This window comes from Acipenser ruthenus, chromosome 51 (genome assembly GCF_902713425.1).
Source record: "Acipenser ruthenus chromosome 51, fAciRut3.2 maternal haplotype, whole genome shotgun sequence".
NCBI classification, from domain to species: Eukaryota; Metazoa; Chordata; class Actinopteri; order Acipenseriformes; family Acipenseridae; genus Acipenser; species Acipenser ruthenus.
In genome coordinates this window covers 1083517-1103042 of record NC_081239.1, presented here as the reverse complement: position 1 = coordinate 1103042, position 19526 = coordinate 1083517, and the positions used below count along the sequence as shown (strand labels likewise).

At 38.4% G+C, this 19526-nt stretch overlaps 1 protein-coding gene across 17 annotated transcripts in view; it reads right to left on the bottom strand.

Annotated features, from left to right (window-relative positions):
* The window catches only part of LOC117398528 (neurexin-2-like), a 420078-nt gene that overhangs the window by 198105 nt on the left and 202447 nt on the right, over nt 1–19526 (bottom strand). For all 17 annotated transcript variants that reach the window (XM_059015985.1, XM_059015996.1, XM_059015998.1 and 14 more), the window contains 5 exons: nt 19121–19240; nt 18434–18815; nt 16887–17077; nt 9791–9964; nt 7801–7920 (listed from right to left, as the gene is read on the bottom strand). In XM_059015985.1, coding sequence (XP_058871968.1) covers nt 7801–7920; nt 9791–9964; nt 16887–17077; nt 18434–18815; nt 19121–19240 — 987 coding nt within the window. The remainder of the gene's footprint in view (nt 1–7800; nt 7921–9790; nt 9965–16886; nt 17078–18433; nt 18816–19120; nt 19241–19526) is intronic.

Genomic DNA, 19526 nt, shown 5'->3' with positions numbered 1-19526 from the left:
TCAGCATGCCATCAGTAATCAATAACTCAAGCATGATGTGCTTTATAATATATATATATATATATATATATATATATATATATATATATATATATATATATATATATATATATATATATATATAAAGCAAATACAAAATCAATACTGACATTGTCTAAATTGTTTCAGAGAATTTTTATGTATGAGATGAAAATGCAGCAGTGGATCTTATTGTGTATTTATTAATTACATAGGTACTAAGTTGGCAAAAGCCTCAATAATTCATTACACTGCATACATAATGAATGTGTTTATGGAAAAAGGTTGATTAAAAAGTGAATTAAATTAGCCTTGCTATGTGTGTGCTACTGTATACATGCTAAGGCTCTAGTTTAAGTTAAATAGCTACATAAGCCACAGCTGGATTTGTTTGGGGTATTTTACACCAGCTAGTCTGCCTCGAAAGGTAAACGTGTTAGGACTATAGATCAAAGAAGACCTAATGCATGTTTTTTACACCAAGTCTCATCCTTTTGTTTCTAGCAAGGACAGGGGGCCTAGATTTTAATCAGCTCTTAGAGTTCTAACCAGAATTGGAGAGACAGAAAGATTGTGTATCTAATACCTAGTTTTAACCCAAAATGTACTTTTATGTTAAGTTCATTCAATGAGATATATTCTAAAATCTAATAGCTAATAAAAACCTAAATAAATGGATCCCTACACTTTCCACCGGAGCAGCGGCACACCACCTCTTCTCTCTGCTCCATCTACAGCACCGGGACCGAGACCTCCTAGATCGCCGGCCCCTATGGGCAACCTTACCCCCTCTTCATGGAGATCAAGGTTGGCCCCCAGCTGGGGTAGAAATGTTGCCCCTGCCCCGTTGTCATACAAGCAACAGGACAAATATTTAACCATTGTTCCCTCTGTCCCCCCAACTTATTTTAGGTGCAACCAACAGGGACATCTGGCCAGGTCATGCCCTGCTGCCATGATGTGTGACGTGGTCTTGTGTAATTGGGCACCTGAGATAGGTAAGGACATCCTCCCAGATTGCACCAATTATTTTTATGGGTTATCCTGGGATAATCACGGATTGGTGGTTGATGCAATCCTGGGTTATTCTCCAGTGCTGTAAAAATCCATCTGTGTCTCATAAACGTGATCAAATCAAGCCAATTAAAAACGAACACAAAATACTAAAATAGGAGTATTAACAGGTTTTAAACAATAACAATGTTTTAATGTATCCGTTTAACGTAAAACCACTGTCAGCCTTAGCATTTATAAAGTAGCACACAGTAAGGCAAATATATTTCCATTACAAACCTGTTACCATATACACACACATTAATCTTGTATACAGTACACATTGCAGAAATTTTTATCATAATAGGTATTCTGATTAAACATTCTAAATGTGTGTAAATGCATTAAACAGTATGGCGTTTATTCCTCAGTCCTCTCATCCATCCATAACCATTAAACAGTGCTGAATTTAGAAATATGAAAATTGAATTCAGTAACAAATGAGGGTTTAATAATGTCTTCAACTGTTGGAATGGTTTAAGATTCACTATTATTATTATTATTTATTTCTTAGCAGACGCCCTTATCCAGGACGACTTACAATTGTTACAAGATATCACATTATTTTTACATACAATTACATTATTTTTACATACAATTCCCCATTTATACAATTGGGTTTTTACTGGAGCAATCTAGGTAAAGTACCTTCCTCAAGGGTACAGCAGCAGTGTCCCCCCACTTGGGATTGAACCCACGACCCTCCGGTCAAGAGTCCAGAGCCCTAACCACTACTCCACACTGCTGCCCGTCAAGTCTAAATTATAACATTTAAGAAATAAAACCGATAATTTTCATAAATCCAATGACGAAATGTATTCAGATAGAGACTATGACAGTATAAACCAAGTGCTTACGGAGGTTAGCAATACAAAATCATTAGAAAGACGATTTGCGAATAATTGTTCATGAACACATAAGTCATGGTATTTAGCTTGGTCTACAGAGGGGAAATAATTGCTTTTCGTTATACGTAATGAAACAAAAAATGCCTTCTGATAACTGTTTAGTTTAACTGGCAGTTTGGAAGCAATTATAACAATCATTAATTGGGCATTAATATGTGCTTCGGTTACGAAGCAAATCAGTAAGCAATTATAATGTAATTAGTTTGGAAACGAGGTACATTTGCTACACAAGTCCGGGTAGCCTCTTCAATTAAAAAGAATCACGTTGAAAAGATGTTGCCTTACCTGCAAACACTGTATTGAAAAAAGCTGCCCCTATATCCTTTATAATCTTGATTCTGTGTTAAATCAGCCCCACTGACTGTATCACCCTATTGCGAGTACAGTTCAAGACAGATGCTTCTCCCATTGACTGACATGCGTTCTGCTGGTAACATGCTTTGAAGTAAAGCAGTACCAGGCTTCTGGGATGTCAAGGAAAGCAAACAGCAAACTTTCTTTAACCTGGTGTAGTATTGGCTGTCTGCTTTAAATTAAAATGTGTGCGTTTCTTTAAATAAAAACTGCACATTTGAGACCTATGTAGCTAATTCAATTGCAAAACAAATACGATTTAAGGAATTATTATTATTATTATTATTATTATTATTTTTGGGGGGGGGGGCTCCAATCTCTTTAAATGTTAACATTATGATTGCGTATACCATAGTTTGGAATTGAATCACCCGTGATTAACAGGTTCGAGTAGCTCTAGCACTAGGCTTTGGGAATACAAAGCACTTTTGCAGACACTGTAACCTGAAAAGCAAATGATAGAAAAACCATCAAACTGAAATAACTGATGAACTACACAGCATTGATCAGCGGCTAAAAAAAATCTACTTAATATGCATAAGCACAGCAAAAGGAGGGCTGCATGTGTTATTAATATAAACATAATGGTTCACATACAGAGAAATCACTATTGGATATGCCATTCACTAATAGCACTGTCTCCAGCACTGGCTCCCTCCCCTCCTGAAACCTTCCACCTCAATTATATTGATGTGCTGAGGTGAGACCTGGAAGTCATTTGCAGACTGTCAGGGTTGCAGTGTTTAAGAGAAAGCTACTGCAGGCTAACCTTTACTGTTAAAATACAAACACACAAGGGACTGCTTGGTTTAGTAAATTGATCAGAGGAAACAGTTCTAATTTAATGTGGTGGCTGTTGAGGGGGTGCTGTGTAAAACATTTACATGTGAAATAATTTGATACAGCGATTCCTTGTTATTTCATGGTTAATTCACAGCTTGAATTGTGCTGACAGTATACTGTACAATTGTAAATTTATAAGGACCCTTTAATTCGTAGTTTTAATATTTCACTTTTTGTTAGACACACTGCAAAATACTGAGGAGGATGTAGAAAGAAAGAAAGAAAGAAAGAAAGAAAGAAAGAAAGAAGGAAGGAAGGAAAACAAAAAGGAAAGAAAGGAAGGGAAGATAGAAAAAGACAGAAAATAAATGAAAAAAGCAAGGAAAGGAGAGAAAAAGAAAGGAGGAAAAAAGAAAGGGAAGAATGAAAAAAGAAGGAAAGAAAAAAGAAAGGAAGAAACGGAAGGAAAGAAAGGAAGAAAAAAGAAAGGGAAGAATGAAAAAAGAATTAAAAGAAGAAAGAAAAGCACAGAATAAAGTAAGATAAAAAGGCAAGGAAAGGAGGCAATCAATAGACTGGCCAAAACACATGATATTAAATGAAAAGAGGAAATGAAAAATGAGGTGTGTGGGTTTTCCAATATGAATTACATTGTTGCTGGTTGAGTGAAAAGTTTATGCTGATCAAATCCCTCCAGGGTGAATGCAAAAAAAAATATGACAGGTTCAAAATCAATCGCTCCCACGGTGACAAGGACAAATGTAGCCTTCAAAACTCTAATGTAAGCAGCCTGGGCAATACGAAATCCATAATGATTTCATAAGCTGCACTTTAAATACAGAAAACAGAAAGAAAATGAAACTAAATAAAAATGGGGCAGGGGTTGAGCCCGTCAGTGTGGAGCGACCACACGCAGACAGAACCGTACGCAACAGATATGACCAGTTATTGGTATCGCTGCTATATACAATATACAGCAGTGTGCACATTTATTAGATGTGTCACATATCCTTTATTATTATTATTATTTGTTTATTTAGCAGACGCCTTTATCCAAGGCGACTTACAGAGACTAGGGTGTGTGAACTATGCATCAGCTGCAGAGTCACTTACAATTACGTCTCACCCGAAAGACAGAGCACAAGGAGGTTAAGTGACTTACTCAGGGTCACACAGCCAGTCAGTGGCTGAGGTGGGATTTGAACCGGGGACCTCCTGGTTACAAGCCCTTTTCTTTAACCACTGGACCACACAGCCTCTTTATATAGTTAATTGCATGAAACCTCAGGGTGCTGGAATAGAGTCCACACACACGCACACACGCACGCACGCACGCACACACGCACACACGCACACACACATTTTTGATGGAGGTAACAGAAAGTTAATGGGTACAGGTTTTCTTGTTATCCAAAAAAAAAGCAGTGCTAATTTTGCACACAGTAAATCTGGAACATATTATATTTTACTCAGTCCATTAATGGAAAGGCATATGTCGTGAATGATACTGGCAATTGGGTCATATAGTCAGTCTGGCTGAAAATAAAAGGAAATATTTTAAGAAACAAAATGCTCTGGGTTGGAATAGAATCAACTGTGGTGTGGAAAAATAATTATGTTAATGTGAGATTATTATTTTTTTCTCTCTCTCCAGGACTGAATGTAATTATCTTACTTTCCATGTTCCTAGAAAATGAAATTGATTTTTAATCTAATCTAGTTATAAAACAGTAATTATATTAAAAAAATATTAAAACTTATACATCTTTCTATATAGATGTATGCTTTTTCTCCCTCTTCCCTTTTCTCAATTTCCACCAGTCTCAAAGTGAGTGTAGCTAAAAAATAACGTCCCTTTTTAATATAGGTTTGACCCTGAAGACTCTCCTGAGGAGAAGTGTAACATATATCCTAAGACTAAGGCATAGAAACCGAGTACTTTATGTAACCTAAAACTGTACCAGATATGTTTTAGAATGATATGCATGTGGTTCTTTCAAAACTGCACACCTTCGACTTATGTAGTTAATGGAAAGGGGATCATTTGCTGTATTACCTTCATTATAACCCTAAAGCTACCTACAGCGATGATCCAATATTGCCAAATCATTACCAACTGAAATCCAATGATTACTCTATATAGTATGGCTTTCCAATATGGCTCTAATCAATAGGCTCATATTAACATCGATTATTGCCCAAAGACTACAGGTATGATATAGTGTTCAAGGGTTACTCAATCCGTCCTATAACCTGCACAGTGGACTGTGAATGATCCAATATAATACATCAGAAGCAGTATATGTAATAGTCAGTGGAGCTGTCCATTAATGCAGTGCTGAAACAAGACATGCAAATACATTTGCAGTACATAGGCTACGTGTCTCAGATAGCGATCTGCACTGACAGTGTAGAACTAACATGCATGCTATGCATAATACAACATAATGATATCTCAGCACATGGTTTTCTGAACACAATTTTGAGATTGCTTACTTCTTAACAGGGAACATCCTAATCTGCATAATGTAGGCTAGTCCCTACAGGACACCCTTTACAATGTAGCACCTAAATGCACAGATCTCAAAACTGCATTGGAGATGGTGAACAGAGATGCAAGATTTGATTTGATTAAGGCAACGTCGATGATCTGTTAATTCAACCTAGATGAATACTTCTCACTCTCCCATCTGTTTACTGCATTAGATTTACTTCTCCCAAGCCACTTTTTCCAATCGAGGAGCTTAATTGAATTGGGTCGTTAGGAAATCTATATACATAAACACACACACAAGCGAAGCAGTAATGACCCTATGTATGGTTATATCAAAAACATTTTACATGTGACTGTGAACGATGAACCAAAACCGCTTCTTACTTCATCATTCAACCGGAACAGAAATCTTTAAGGCAAACAGATGGGGTTGTTGCAATCAAATAGTGAATCTATAAAATAACTATAGGACCTTCCTATAAAACATATGCAAATGCTCCATTGAATAGTCTAGCTTATGAGTCCATTGCAATGATTCTCAGTTTAAAAGACTTTCAATCCAATATAGCCCAGAGGCTATCCAGTATTTTGCCTTTGACATAGGTACACAATAGGGACATCAGCACATCAGACCTACCTTTAGAAACTGTTCATAAGATGTCATTGTAACAGGAGTTCTGGGTCTAAGAAGAACTTTGATGGTTTGATTAACACCTATCTAGAGCATTTCCAAAAAGACCCACAAAAAGTCACGCAACAATAATTAAACATAGCCAGCAACTAATTCAAAATGAACAAAAAAATAAATTCGAATTCATTTTTTTTTATTGAAGAGTAGGTTTTATGCTGTTGTTGTTACATTCCCCCTTATAATTTCATATCACAGGTTCTGCTGCTCCTCCAATATTGAGTTATCCTACTTTAAATCTGCCTCCACCTGGCTTTGAGCTTGTCTGGAGAATCCTATTTGCCTGGACAGAACGGCTTTTGTCATTCCATTAAAATCATGTTTGAACTTTCAGCTCTGTGTGGCACCTACTCTGTCTGTTTAGTATGTGCAGTAGGTGGGGCTAGTTGAAAAGTTATATTGTCACCTGATTGAAATGGATGAGGAAGGCAGTTCAGTCCCAGCAGTTAGGATTCTCCAGACGAGCTCAAAGCAGCTCAAAGACAGACTTATAGAAACATGATAAGAACTCAATATGAGAGCAGCATATATATTAGTGATCAAGACTTGGTGATACAGTCTTATGATCTCCACTGTATTTCAGTATAATTTACAGACAATTTTTTTTTTTTTTTTACAAAACTAGCAATAATGTCAAAAATATTGACAATTGTTTAGTTTTTACTGTATTTCTTATCGGATTCAAGCTACCTTTTTGAGGAATCGATTCCCAAATCCTCCGCACACTATCATGCATGCAAAGCAGTTTGGATCTGGAACGGGGTTGTTGGGATTCAAATTGAATTCAAGTCTGATCAGAAGCATTACTCTGACCCCGGACTGAGTTTGGCATGTACATTCGTTTTGTGAGAATTAAAAAGAAAAACAATTACAAAAAAATCAATTCACTGGGCATGCAATAGTATATGGGAAAGAATGACAAAAAAAACTGCTTTGTACAGTACTGAACTCCTTCAGGATCTTGAGGTCCTTTACAAATGGTGATAGATAGACAGTTCCTTGACAGTTATTTTTCAGGGCTTCATAAAACACTGTAATAAAACACTCACCTTTTAGAGTATTTGACTGGAGCTCATTGTTAAATATAAAACAGCTCACAAAACGCTGTGATTGAGTGGGGCAGAGATACTGGTATACAAAGACAGCAACAGAAGAAAGCTTCAGTATGATTGCCACCTGCTTCAATTACTGTAATTGTCCTTAGCTTGGATATCTGTGCATTTGGTCAGCTGCTGATCAGAAGAATAAACTGACAATGAACTCAAGAAAAAAACACCTGCAACCTGTTGCAAAATTAACAGGTTTCACGATGTTCTGATAAAGAAATCAGCTCGAAAATACATTGAGGTGTTTTGTGAGCCCCTGAAAAATGTAAAAGGGAGCAAGCCTAGCTACAGAATTTAAGGCGAGACCATGGCCGTCCCATGACTTGAGTGAGTGTGTGCATTTCTATAATGGGATGATGTTTAACCCAGTGACAGAAGTGCAACCCAGGTACTCACGGTCATTGCAGACTGGTCCCCCGTATGATGTCATACTGCAGTCACATGTGTACCCGTCCCACTGCTGCAGACACACCCCTTGGTTGGCACATGAATCCTCAGTGCAAGTGGTGCTGGGACCTATAGGATTAAAAATCTGTTATTTTAAACTCATCTGTAAATATAAGCAGGGATTGGAATAAGACTCCCATTGCATAGTGGTTTGATCCATTCCTGGTTTTACTATGCATTTGGAACATAAGAAAAGATCATTCGGCCCATCAAGGCTCATCCCTTGTTAGCACACCATACTCCCCTACTGGTGGGGGGGGGGGGACTAATTTAAAAGCACAGAATCTAGTCTTTTTTAAATGTTTCCAGTGTTCTAGATCCTGCTACTTCACCTGGTAGGCTATTCCATGCACTTATAACTCTCTGTGTTGCAAAGTGCTTCCTAGCTTCTGTTCTAAACTCTACTCAGCTTCCATTCATGCCCTCTTGTTCTTCTCTCTGTGCTGAATTTGAAGTCGTGTCTTGGACAACTTTATCTATTCCATTTTTTATTTTATAGACTTCAATCAAGTCCCCCTCTTTCCCTTCTTGTTTCTAGGATGAAGATATTTCATTCTTTTAACCTGTAGCTCATGCCATTAACTCCTGGTGTCAGTCTTAAGACTCACTTGAGCTTGTTACCTATACGCTGTGGCTATCAAGCTTCTGTTAAAACCTGGACTGTGAAGAAACTGCTATGCAATAGCAGTCCTATTCCCATCACTATTTTGCCAAAAGTTTGTAATGGAGCTTGTCCTCAAATTTTTAAAGAGTCGAAAGAGCACCACACTTGGAGAACGCTCGTTTAGCTTCATGGTTCCGACTCTTTGGAACTCTCTCCCAGCTTTGGTGCGTGATGCTCCCACCGTCGCTCACTTTAAAACAACTCTCAAGACCCACCTGTTCTCTCTTGCTTTCCATGCTCTTTAAGCCTGATATCTGCTATTAGCTCATGTGTTGCTGCTACTATGTCATGTATTATGCTACTATCATGTATTATGCATTTCTCTGTATTTAAAGTATTATGGATTTTCTTGTTGTTACTGTATCTTGTAAAGCGCTTTGTGATGGTGGTCCACTATGAAAGGTCCACTATGGTTAAAGTCCAGGGCTTGTAACCAGAAGGTCATCGGTTCAAATCCCAACTCTGCCACTGACTGACTCACTGTGTGACTCTGGGCAAGTCACTTAACCTCCTTGTGCTCCGTCCTGCGGATGAGATGTTAAATCAATGTCCTATTGTAAGTGACTCTGCATATAATGCACAGTTCACAGCCTACCTCTGTAAAGTGCTTTGTGATGGTGGTCCACTATGAAAGGCGCTATATAAAAATAAAGATAAAATAAAGATTGATTGATTGATTGATTGATTTTACTATTACAACATAGTCTTGTTACATTGAATTGCAATCGTTTGACTCTCCAATAGAATCTGAAATTACATTCAATGGTGGTAGAGGCAGGAATACTAAAAGAAACGTCAATGAAACATGTTTTTTCATCTTTCAATTCAACTGAAAACTGTGGATTTGTCAAAGAATACACAGTTCCTGTGCAGATAATTGCTGCTGGTAGTTAGTTACATTTCCAATACGGTGTTATTTCTAAAAGGTAAAAAAACAATTGAATTGAATAGGCTTAAAGTGCGTTGTATAGGTATTCAAATAATCCATCCAACTCTAAGTTATATCATTAGGATAGTTCCCATTCCAATTGCTCAAATACTGTATTTCATAAAGTGTGTTTTTTTCTGAGCTGAGAAGCTGGCCTTGAGAATCTTACAGCGTAACAAAGCAGTTAATGTTATGTTTACCTTCATTCATAAACCTTGCATCTCTAGAGCGAGAGGCTAAACTCACTCATCTCTAATGCTGCAGTTCAGATTTCAGGGCTTAAGCCTTACAATCCAAGTACTGACCAGGCTGAACCATGCTTAGCTACTGAGAGCCGTCCCACTCACCCTCACAGCCCCGCTCGACCTGCCCCACGCGATGGAGGGCATCTGCAATGAGGTCGGGGAGTCTCCCGTTGAGGTCCATCGATGCCAGGCATCCCTGGAAGCCGTCCCGGGACGCGATCAGTTTCGGTAGTTTGTTGTACATCCCCTTACTGACACCACCAATGTACAGCTCTCCTGTAGGGGCAGAGGAAAGGAATAATCATTCTGCTACTTAAACAAGCCACCATTGAACTGTATGCTATTCTTTAAACAACTCAAATATTTGCGAACGGGGTCCCTGTGTCAATGCTTCCTTCTTCTGTTGGCCAATCACGGTCCTGGAGAGCCTTGGTTGAAATAAGCCATTTAGAACAGGGTTGGAACAAAGACAGCAAGTGGAAAGGCCAACGTTAGCCACACCTGCCATAGCCAATACCCAAAGACCAGCACAGAAACCAGGACCAGAGGACACAGCACTGGAAATGCAGTGGAATTAGGGTAAGGAGACACTTCTCTACAGCTGCATGAACAATTGAGTAGTAATTGAATTCCCTTCCAGCTAGATAAAAGTGTGCATTCACTGTGCAAGTTGCTTAACAGAGCTTGTCAGCGTCCAATTGTTCGGGCTAATTCCATGCTCGCAACTCAATTAAATCCATTAGGCTTTAATAAAGGAAGCTTCTTGTCTGTACAAATACCAGTCTAAAAGTGGAGCACTCAGTGATTCTAGCCTTTCTCATCAAATTAAAAGAGGCACAACTTCACTCTCTTCACCCAGTTGTTTTTAATTGGTAGAACTTCTCAACACAAACAAACAAACTACATGAATTGCGTTTTGATACACAAGTCTAAACACTCCATTAGCAGTAATTAAGTGACATTATGCTAATATAATAAATATCTGATACTCTGCAATTGCACTGTAGTTATTTACAGCGTCTCACTTGCAGCACATGTATATTTTGAAGTTCTTTTAAAATATATATATATATATATATATATATATATATATATATATATATATATATATATATATCCCCTCTCTATATACTTTAATACATGAGTACTAATCTAAAACCACTGCATTCTTACCATTTTAGTCTGCATCTTAATAGTAGTAAATTTAAAGATTAGGTTTTCATCAAAACTTTATTTATTTTCCTTCAGCAGTCTGTAGGACACATACTGTGCTTGTTTTCCAACTGGTTTGTCTAGAGATTTATCTGCCTGTCTCTCTAATATGTCAATCTTCTGAATCCCTGTCTTAATTCAAACACATACACCCACACACAAACACAAAGTGGAGCTGTCCATTGCTAAGGTGCTGAAATATGGTGGTCTTATGCGTACAATCACAGACATAAACTAAGTATTGCTTGCGTGCTGCAATTACAGATAAATATGTGCTGACAAACTAATTCCAGTAACTATAACCTAATATGTATTGCCATCCTTTCGTAGGTCTCATTTTTCTATATGAAACAATATTAAAAGGAATTTTGTTAAAGGTATATTTGAAGCAGTTAGTGAAGAAAAAATATTGATTGCTCTTACGTCAATGCTACACTTTTGTGAGGTTGCAGGAAGGAACTTAGTCGAAATTGATAACATGTCAGTCATGTCAGAAAAAGCAGTGATTTTTTCCTCAAGGGCAACCCAGTGCGGAAATACTCTTATGCTGCATGCATTTTATCATGCAAGCACCGTCTTTACACAATATCATCTTTCAACGTTTTATCACATCTCCTAAACAACAAGGCTGTTTAAAAGAGGGTGCTCACATTTTTAAAAAAATGGATGCAATGTATTCTTCTGACAAGAAGCTGAGCAAATGCAGCCACAAGTGAAATCACAGCGAATGAAACAGGTGTCAATTATACCTGACAATTTGTTATTGTTGACTGTGGATGCCAGTATCTCTGCACTACTCAATCACAGCTCAGCAATAAGTGCTGAAATGTATAATGAACATGTTTTATGGTGTTCCAAATAGAGAACCCTAATTAAAATACTCTAAAAGTTTATTGTGGCAGTCTGGCTGAGTGGTGACGTCAGAACCAGGAAATGAACAATACAGACAGGACAGTGAAATGGACAGCACCGTTTAATATCCATCAGACAGAAAATAAATAGTTTGAACAAAACACGGCACTTTACGCCAAAATAAATAGACAGACAACCAAAACGAACAGATGCCAACACACAGAGACGAACAGACAAACACGGTGAGTAAAAATAAACAAACAAGTATCGTGCTATATTCCTCTTTATTTCTCATCCTCCTCTCTCTCCCGTTCACTACTCACCGAACACCCAACCCCGAGTGAGTGAAACGTGCATCTATATATACAATCGTGCTGGGATTCAATTACCAATTAATTATTCACTTGAATTCCAGCACGTGAACTAAATCTGTGCAACCCCGTGCTCACATATTATTAACTACTTTAAATGCACGTGAAGTGCAATCCCCGTGCTTAAATACAATTATACATTTTAAATAACTCGTGCTGCACACACCCATTTATATCCCGTGCAGCAATATCTATACACCAACATTAACACACCACACGCAACATATAACACAGAAATGCACACAGGGGCGGGGCACATTGTCACAGTTATTTACAGTATTACAACGATTTTGTAAGCCCTTGAAAAATGTTGAAAAGGGGCTAGTGTAAAATTCAGCACCACTGCACTGGACAGCTCCTGGATATACAGCTATGACCAAAGGTTTTGCATCACCCTAGAATTTAAGATTGAAATATAATTAAAATTAAAAAAAAAAAAAAAAAACTGTACAAAAATAATTTAGATTTTTTTTTTAACATCAAGTACTCAAAGAAACTACAGATTTATATTGCAAAAGTCTACCGGAAGCCTTAATATTAGTACAGTAGTTTATGTTTGATGTCACATATTTCAATTGTTGTCACTTTTTCGTTAAGTATATGGAAAGCTACAAAGCGGTATGTAATCCAATATTATTATGAAGCAAAACTAGATTTCTACAGGGTGATGCAAAACGTTTGGTCGTAGCTGCACAGCACACAATCGAAGATCTCGCCTCTGCCTTTCTCTTCATAAAGATGCAGACTCAAGCAAAAATATCAGCTTCACTGGAGGCTGTCTGGCCCCAACTGTGAATAATTCAGCTGTAAATTGTGATCAACAATTGCCCTGAAACAGGACAAGAGGGAAACTTTAAAGCATGTTCAATGGCCCCACTCATGCTGTTAATGTCCATTATTTATTCAGAGACTGGGGGGAGGCAGTCAGTGCATTTAAAAGGAGATGAAAGTAATCATGCTCCCATAGGTACCATGTAACATGGGCAATTGGAGCAGAAAGGGGAGGGAGGGGCACTAATACACTCAGTCCATCACAGTAAATAATTTCCAATAAAGAGATGCCCTCACAAAATGCTAATGCAATCTTCTTTCACTGTGGGAGATTATTATTTTTCGGTGCGAAAAATGACCAACCTGATCAGACAGGCCCAAGCTGAATCTTGGTTTAGTAAACATATTCCTGGTAGTTTTTTTATATATTTTTTTATTCACAAGCCCTTTATAGAGGTTTACCATAGTGTAATAAAGCATAGTGAAGACATGGTAAGACATACAGCAGGTAAGCACTGTAAAGAATAGCAAGGTATGGTAAAGCATATTAATAAACATGGCAAACCAGGGCACGCTACGCATACCATAAAGCATGGGAAAACTACAAAAATGCTGTGCTCAAATACAGTGGTAAACGTTTATAAGGGATCATGGGTAAATAAACTAGGGAATTCAACTTTTACTCAGGAAAGGTCGGCAAGAGAGATTTTTTTCTTCAAAACATCGCAGTGCATCCAGTTCACGTTCCCTCCTGCAACAGTGCTGGGAACTGAAATGTGTGGCGTATTGCAGGAACATAAAAACAGCATTGTTGCAGGAGGGAGAGAGATCTGGATACACTGCGATATTTGAGGTTTTTTTTTTCTCCTGGCAAACGCTCCTAAGTAAATATTGAGAAATGCACACGTGTGTGGTTAAAAATGTCAAAAAAAAGCCAGCAATATGATTAAAAATATAACGCTGCGATCTGGACAACACGGGATACAGCAAACGTAATGTCATGCGTTTCTTGTAAACGCTGGGTTCTGTAACACTTAACAAATGGAATTTGTGACTTTGTTCACAAGACCACACCCTCAAATGCAGTGCATAGATGAAACAAAGTCCTGGCTTATATACTGTACTATGCAAGAGGCTGCTTTTAAGTTTGACTGTAAACAAATAGACAGCTGTCTCCAATGCCCTTTACATGATTAATCACATCTCCCTCTTCCCGCCCACCCTAATCAATACCCATTAAATAAAAGTGGAGTGATCAATAGGCAACCAATCTGTTGGCAACAGGGTTGTGTGCACAGAATATCACCAGCTGTTTAAGAACTTCATTGGTGGGTTTGCTATATGAGTGATCCCCTCATGCCCAGCAGCTGTTTGTAACTAGAAAATGATTGTGATCACAATTGTGCTTTTGACATTTTCTTAAATGGAATTAAAAATAGTTTCATAAATCTTATTTAATGTTTAGTTACGTAGGTCTCAAATGTTCCGTTTTTTTTTTTTAAATAGCAAACATGTCTTTTTTATTTTAAAACAAGCATCCGGTACTACACTAAGTTCTCAGTTTTCTTCCCTTGCCTTCGAGGAAGTTACTTCAGGAAAGGATTTCACTCCAGAAGTGTCTTCTGAGTCATGTTACTGTCTGAAAGCATGTCAGTCAATAGGGGGAAGCAGCTGATTGGCTATGGACAGGAAAGAAGGCAATGAAGGGGAGGGGAGTAAAAACAATTTCTCGAATATTCCCGAGAAACAAGAAAACAGAAAATAATGCCCAGGTTAATTTACCTATGCTGTATGAAATATCAGAACAATCAGGATTATGAAAATATATTTTTTCGGCAGGATACAGCAAAGGTAAAACAGCATGTGTCTTGTAAACATTTCTGTAAATCCTAAACTTTAGAAAACATGTTTTGTTTCTTGATCTTCTTCTCTTAAAGATAGCTTCGCAGTTCTAGGCTGCTGTTGCAAGCCATCAATAGACCTCTTATCCTTCAAATTCAACCGAAATCCCCCGGCCCTAAAAGGCTTCTTGCCTCCCTAAGCCAGGATCATTTTAGAGCACTGAAAAAAAAAAGAAATTGGAAGCACTTGACTTTTAGCTCAGGAGCCTCCTTGCATTTCATTACTTCCAACAGCCATTTCATACGCTTTAGCACTTCGGAAGAGCTGGCAATTGACATGGCCAGACACTGCAACCGTTCCTTTATCCATAGTGAAGATTACATACCCCCCCACACACACGCACACACAATGCCACGCTGTCCCCTACTGACTCTTTGAATTATCAAAAACTTGAAACAATGTCAATAGACTGTATTGAATTGCTCAGACATAAATCGCCTAAAATGGCAGCTTGAAACTTTGTTTTAATAGTTACATTTTCCTTCCTATTTTATTGAGTTATCTTTACTGTAGATTTGCCGTTACCTGGCTTTGAGCTGCTTTGAGCTTGTCTAGAGAATCCTAACTGCCAGGACTGAACAGCCCAAATCGTGTCAACCCCACCTCCTTTTCCTGCCACAATTCTAAAGTTCTGTGTTGCTTGTTGTGTGGTCTTATTCAGTCTGACAACTGGTGCTGGGGTCACTCTCTGTTGCTGGTGTTAATAGGCGCATGAAATATCAACTTGATGAGCAACAGGGAGATGCATCTTATATATATTCCAGAAGGCTGCAATTTACATCAGGTAGTATTCATTCACTTGAGCTGCAACTTATTTACACAAAATATTGTGCTACATAGGGCAGGCGTTCCCATTTTTCTGTCCAGCCCCCTGTGCATTGATTTCTATTCATAAGCTCCTTGGATCATATCAGGCTAATTTTCTCACCTGCCTCTTTATTGACAGATGACAGTTGCCACCAAATGAATATCGACCACAGCTTTGGCATCAAAATTGGGCAATTTCAACAAATTACTTTGTTGAAGCATATCTTACAGCATATCAGTGTCTGAGCCCCTCCTTTGAAGCAAATAGAGACATTCTCACCTTATTATAGCAAACAATGTAATTCTGTAAATCTCCATACAGGTCTAGCACATGCCATTTTTAAAAGCAACGCATGTTACTCGAAACAATATTTTCATAAAAAAAGATATATAGTAAAACTAGGAATGGATCAATCTGCTATGCAATGGGAGTCTTATTTCAACAGGAGTCAGACGACAAACTTGAATATTCAGGGGACAGATTTAATTAGCAATTTGCATTTAATAAGTCTCAAATGTGTAGAAAGACATCCATGTTTTAGCAACGTGTATTTTCATTCGACAACATCTCAAACAAACTGGGTTCAAGAAATCTCTGTTTGCTGGCCGTGGCTTTCAGTTAGTGTGGCACTTTCTTGGTCACCTGGAGAGACAAATTGTGCCCCACCCCCTCTTCATTAACCAATCAGTTGTCAGTAACCAATCAGCAGTTTCTCCTAACACATCAGTAAGATGCATGACCCTGAAGACAAGATAAAAACGACCCAGGAAGTGTAATGGAAACAGACTTCCTGGAAGACAAGGGAAGCAAACTATGAACTTTCTTTTGTCAAGTCTATTCACTTGTTTCTTTTGAAACTGTATATTTGAGACCTACAGCTGTGGCCAAAAGTTTCGCATGACCTAGAATTTTAGGATTGAAACATAATACAAAAAATAACTATATGAATATAACTATTTATTTAACTATTTATTATCATGTAAATCAAAGAAACTACAAAATGGTATCGCAAAAGTCTACCGGAGGCCATAATAGTAGTACAGTATGTCATGTTAGATTTCAAAATGTCACATTTTTCAATTGGTCAGTTTATAAGTATACGGAAAACTACAATGCGGTGTGTAATTCAATATGTTAACGTAACATTGTTTGACTATATGAAGCAAAATGAGTTCATCCTATAGGGTGATACAAATCTTTTAGCCAGAGCTGTAGATAGTGAAGGTGATTGCCTGACTCGGTACTTATATAGTATTTCAATAATTAGTCAGCATCCTCTTACCTTTCAGGTCCAGGTTGCGTGCTCCATTGGAGTGCTGGGTGACGATGCGGGAGTCGATTTTGAGTGTGTGCACATTGCTAGCGTCCCGGGACACCACCACATTGTGCCATTGGTTATCATTGAGGGGCTTGTCCGAATTCCCCTTCATTAAAGAAGGGCCGTTACCCAGGTCAAAGACATAGTGGATATACCTGCAATAGACAGAACAGCTCAGATCTCACGCTGTACGAAACCAGGAGGAACTACAAGAACGTCAAGTGGACAAATGTATTGACCATCCTCAAGGGGCTACTGAAGAAGGCTGAAGAAGGCACTAGCCAAAAACGTTTCTCAGTTTCGTTTCTTACATTTACTTTGGAATTCTGATTGGAAGTTAAGCATGTTTAACAATGAAATACGATTGAGATTTCTATAGCGCCTTTCATCACAAGGATCCTTAAGCGCTTCACACACACACACACACACGCACACGCACACACACACCAAATGAACAATGAAATCACTCAATTACAAACAAATTTTATATAACACAAATAAAAAAGAGGAGACCCAAAATGTGGTATTAATTGTAAAATGTAAAACAAAAACTAAGATAAAAAGCTAGTTTGTAAAAACAATTAATAGCAGACACATAAATAAGCCTAACATCTGCTATTAGCTGCTGTGTTGCTGCTACTATTTCATGTATAATGCTACTATCATGGATTATGCACTTTCCACTGTATTTAATGTATTATACTTTTTTTATTTTACTGTATAACATGTAACATGCATTTTTTTTCCCTGTATAGCATGCGTTATGCATTTCTCTGTATTTAAAATATTATGAATTCTGGTGTTACTGCATCTTGTAAAGCCCTTTGTGATGGTGGTCCACTATGAAAGGCGCTATATAAAATAAAGATTGATTGATTGCTTGATTGATAAATGAAAAAAACAAGATTAAAACTGGAATTAAAAAGGACAAAAAGAAAAAGGCAGCTTGGATTGCAAAACAGGAAAAAAAAGCACTTGTATCATGTGTGTGTGTGTTACATTTGCATGATGTTTGCAATAATTCTGAGTGGTTCTGTTGCCGATTGTTGAATTGGAATCCGTCCTGGCACTTAGGATTCTGCAGGTATGTTCATATTTCAATCATTAAAATCCCCACTCAAACACCATCCAATAGACCCTATAAATCACATCCCCATTGTTACATATTCACAGCAACTACGCTTCTAATTTCCCTGAGATCTCGCACTCAGAATGTCAATGACAAAGCATTCAAAGCATCTAAACCCCAACAGGTTCTATATAAGCAGATTAAGTCTGTTAATATTGGGGGGGGGGTTGTCTGTTTTAGATTTAGATTTAATCACTTGCAGAATAATATGTTTCCAAGGTGTTGGCTGGCTACCTCTAATCAAGTTAAGAGTGCACTTTCTCTTGCAATCTTTGTACGATAGACCCCCACTTAGATCGCTAGCCTGCCGCAGCAAAGAGTACGTGAGAAACTTGATCAGAAGTCACCTCCGGACAGAAGACACAGAGAAAGAGCAACTTACCCCTTAACAAGCTCCACCACAATGAAATCGCTGCCATCTCCACTGTTGAACAGCAGCAGCCCATCCGTGGCGGTGGTTTTGAACTGGAAGAAAAGGTGCATAGAGGCATAAGCCTGCAAAGTAGCCAGAGCTAGGTAGCTCCCTTTAGACCGGAAGGTGACCGGATCTGCTATGATACTGCGCATGCCGAACCTGGCATTCAGCTCACAGTAGCTGATGTCTCCGTTCTTGCACAGGTCTAGATAGGGCAGAGCATTGAAGGAGAGGCTTTGTAGGTGCCCGATAAAGTTGGAGGGCACCACGGAGATGAATCGCCGCTCGGTCATGATGCCAGTCTCAATGTTGTGGAACTCTAGACGAGTGTGGGCACCCGCCATTTGCCCTGCAAAAGAGATGAATGGGTTATCCAACCAGTTCAGTCCTTGACACTAGCCCTGCACCCAGTCCTGGGGTTCAACTGTTTAGGTGTATTATTGAAATAGCCAATCTGTTCTGAACACATTTAAGAAGATTTATGAACGAGAGGAGGCAATTCAGCCCATCGGTGCTCGTCCAGTTCCTAGTAGCTGATTGATCTCATAACCTTGGAAACTGAACTGTTCCCTCCCTCGCTCCCCTAAGAGAAGGGAGGCTCCCTCCAGTCCAGGGAAGCACGGAGACTGAACAAATCAAGACAAACCTCCCTACCTTCCACCGTGACGTTATCCACTGAGAGCTGCAGGCTCTTCCCCCTGCGCACCACTCTCACAGCATGCCACTCATTGTCGTTCAGCTTCTGTCCTGCAAACAGAGTCTCAGGGCCTTTACCTGCAATGAAAGCATGCTTGAAGTTAGAGCAAAACTACTGGCGAGGCTGCTGCATGAACAGGGGCCAGTGATAGTATTTTACATGGATTGTTTCACTGTTGTGATTGTGGGACTACAGTGTAAAACCTTCTAGGAAAAAAACTATATATTTTTTTAAAAATATGATCTTCAAGACTAAGTAGGTTCAAATGTTTGTATTATTATTATTATTATTATTATTATTATTATTATTATTATTGCCCTGTTACATTTTCTTATGGTTTGCAATCACTGTGAGAAGTTCTTA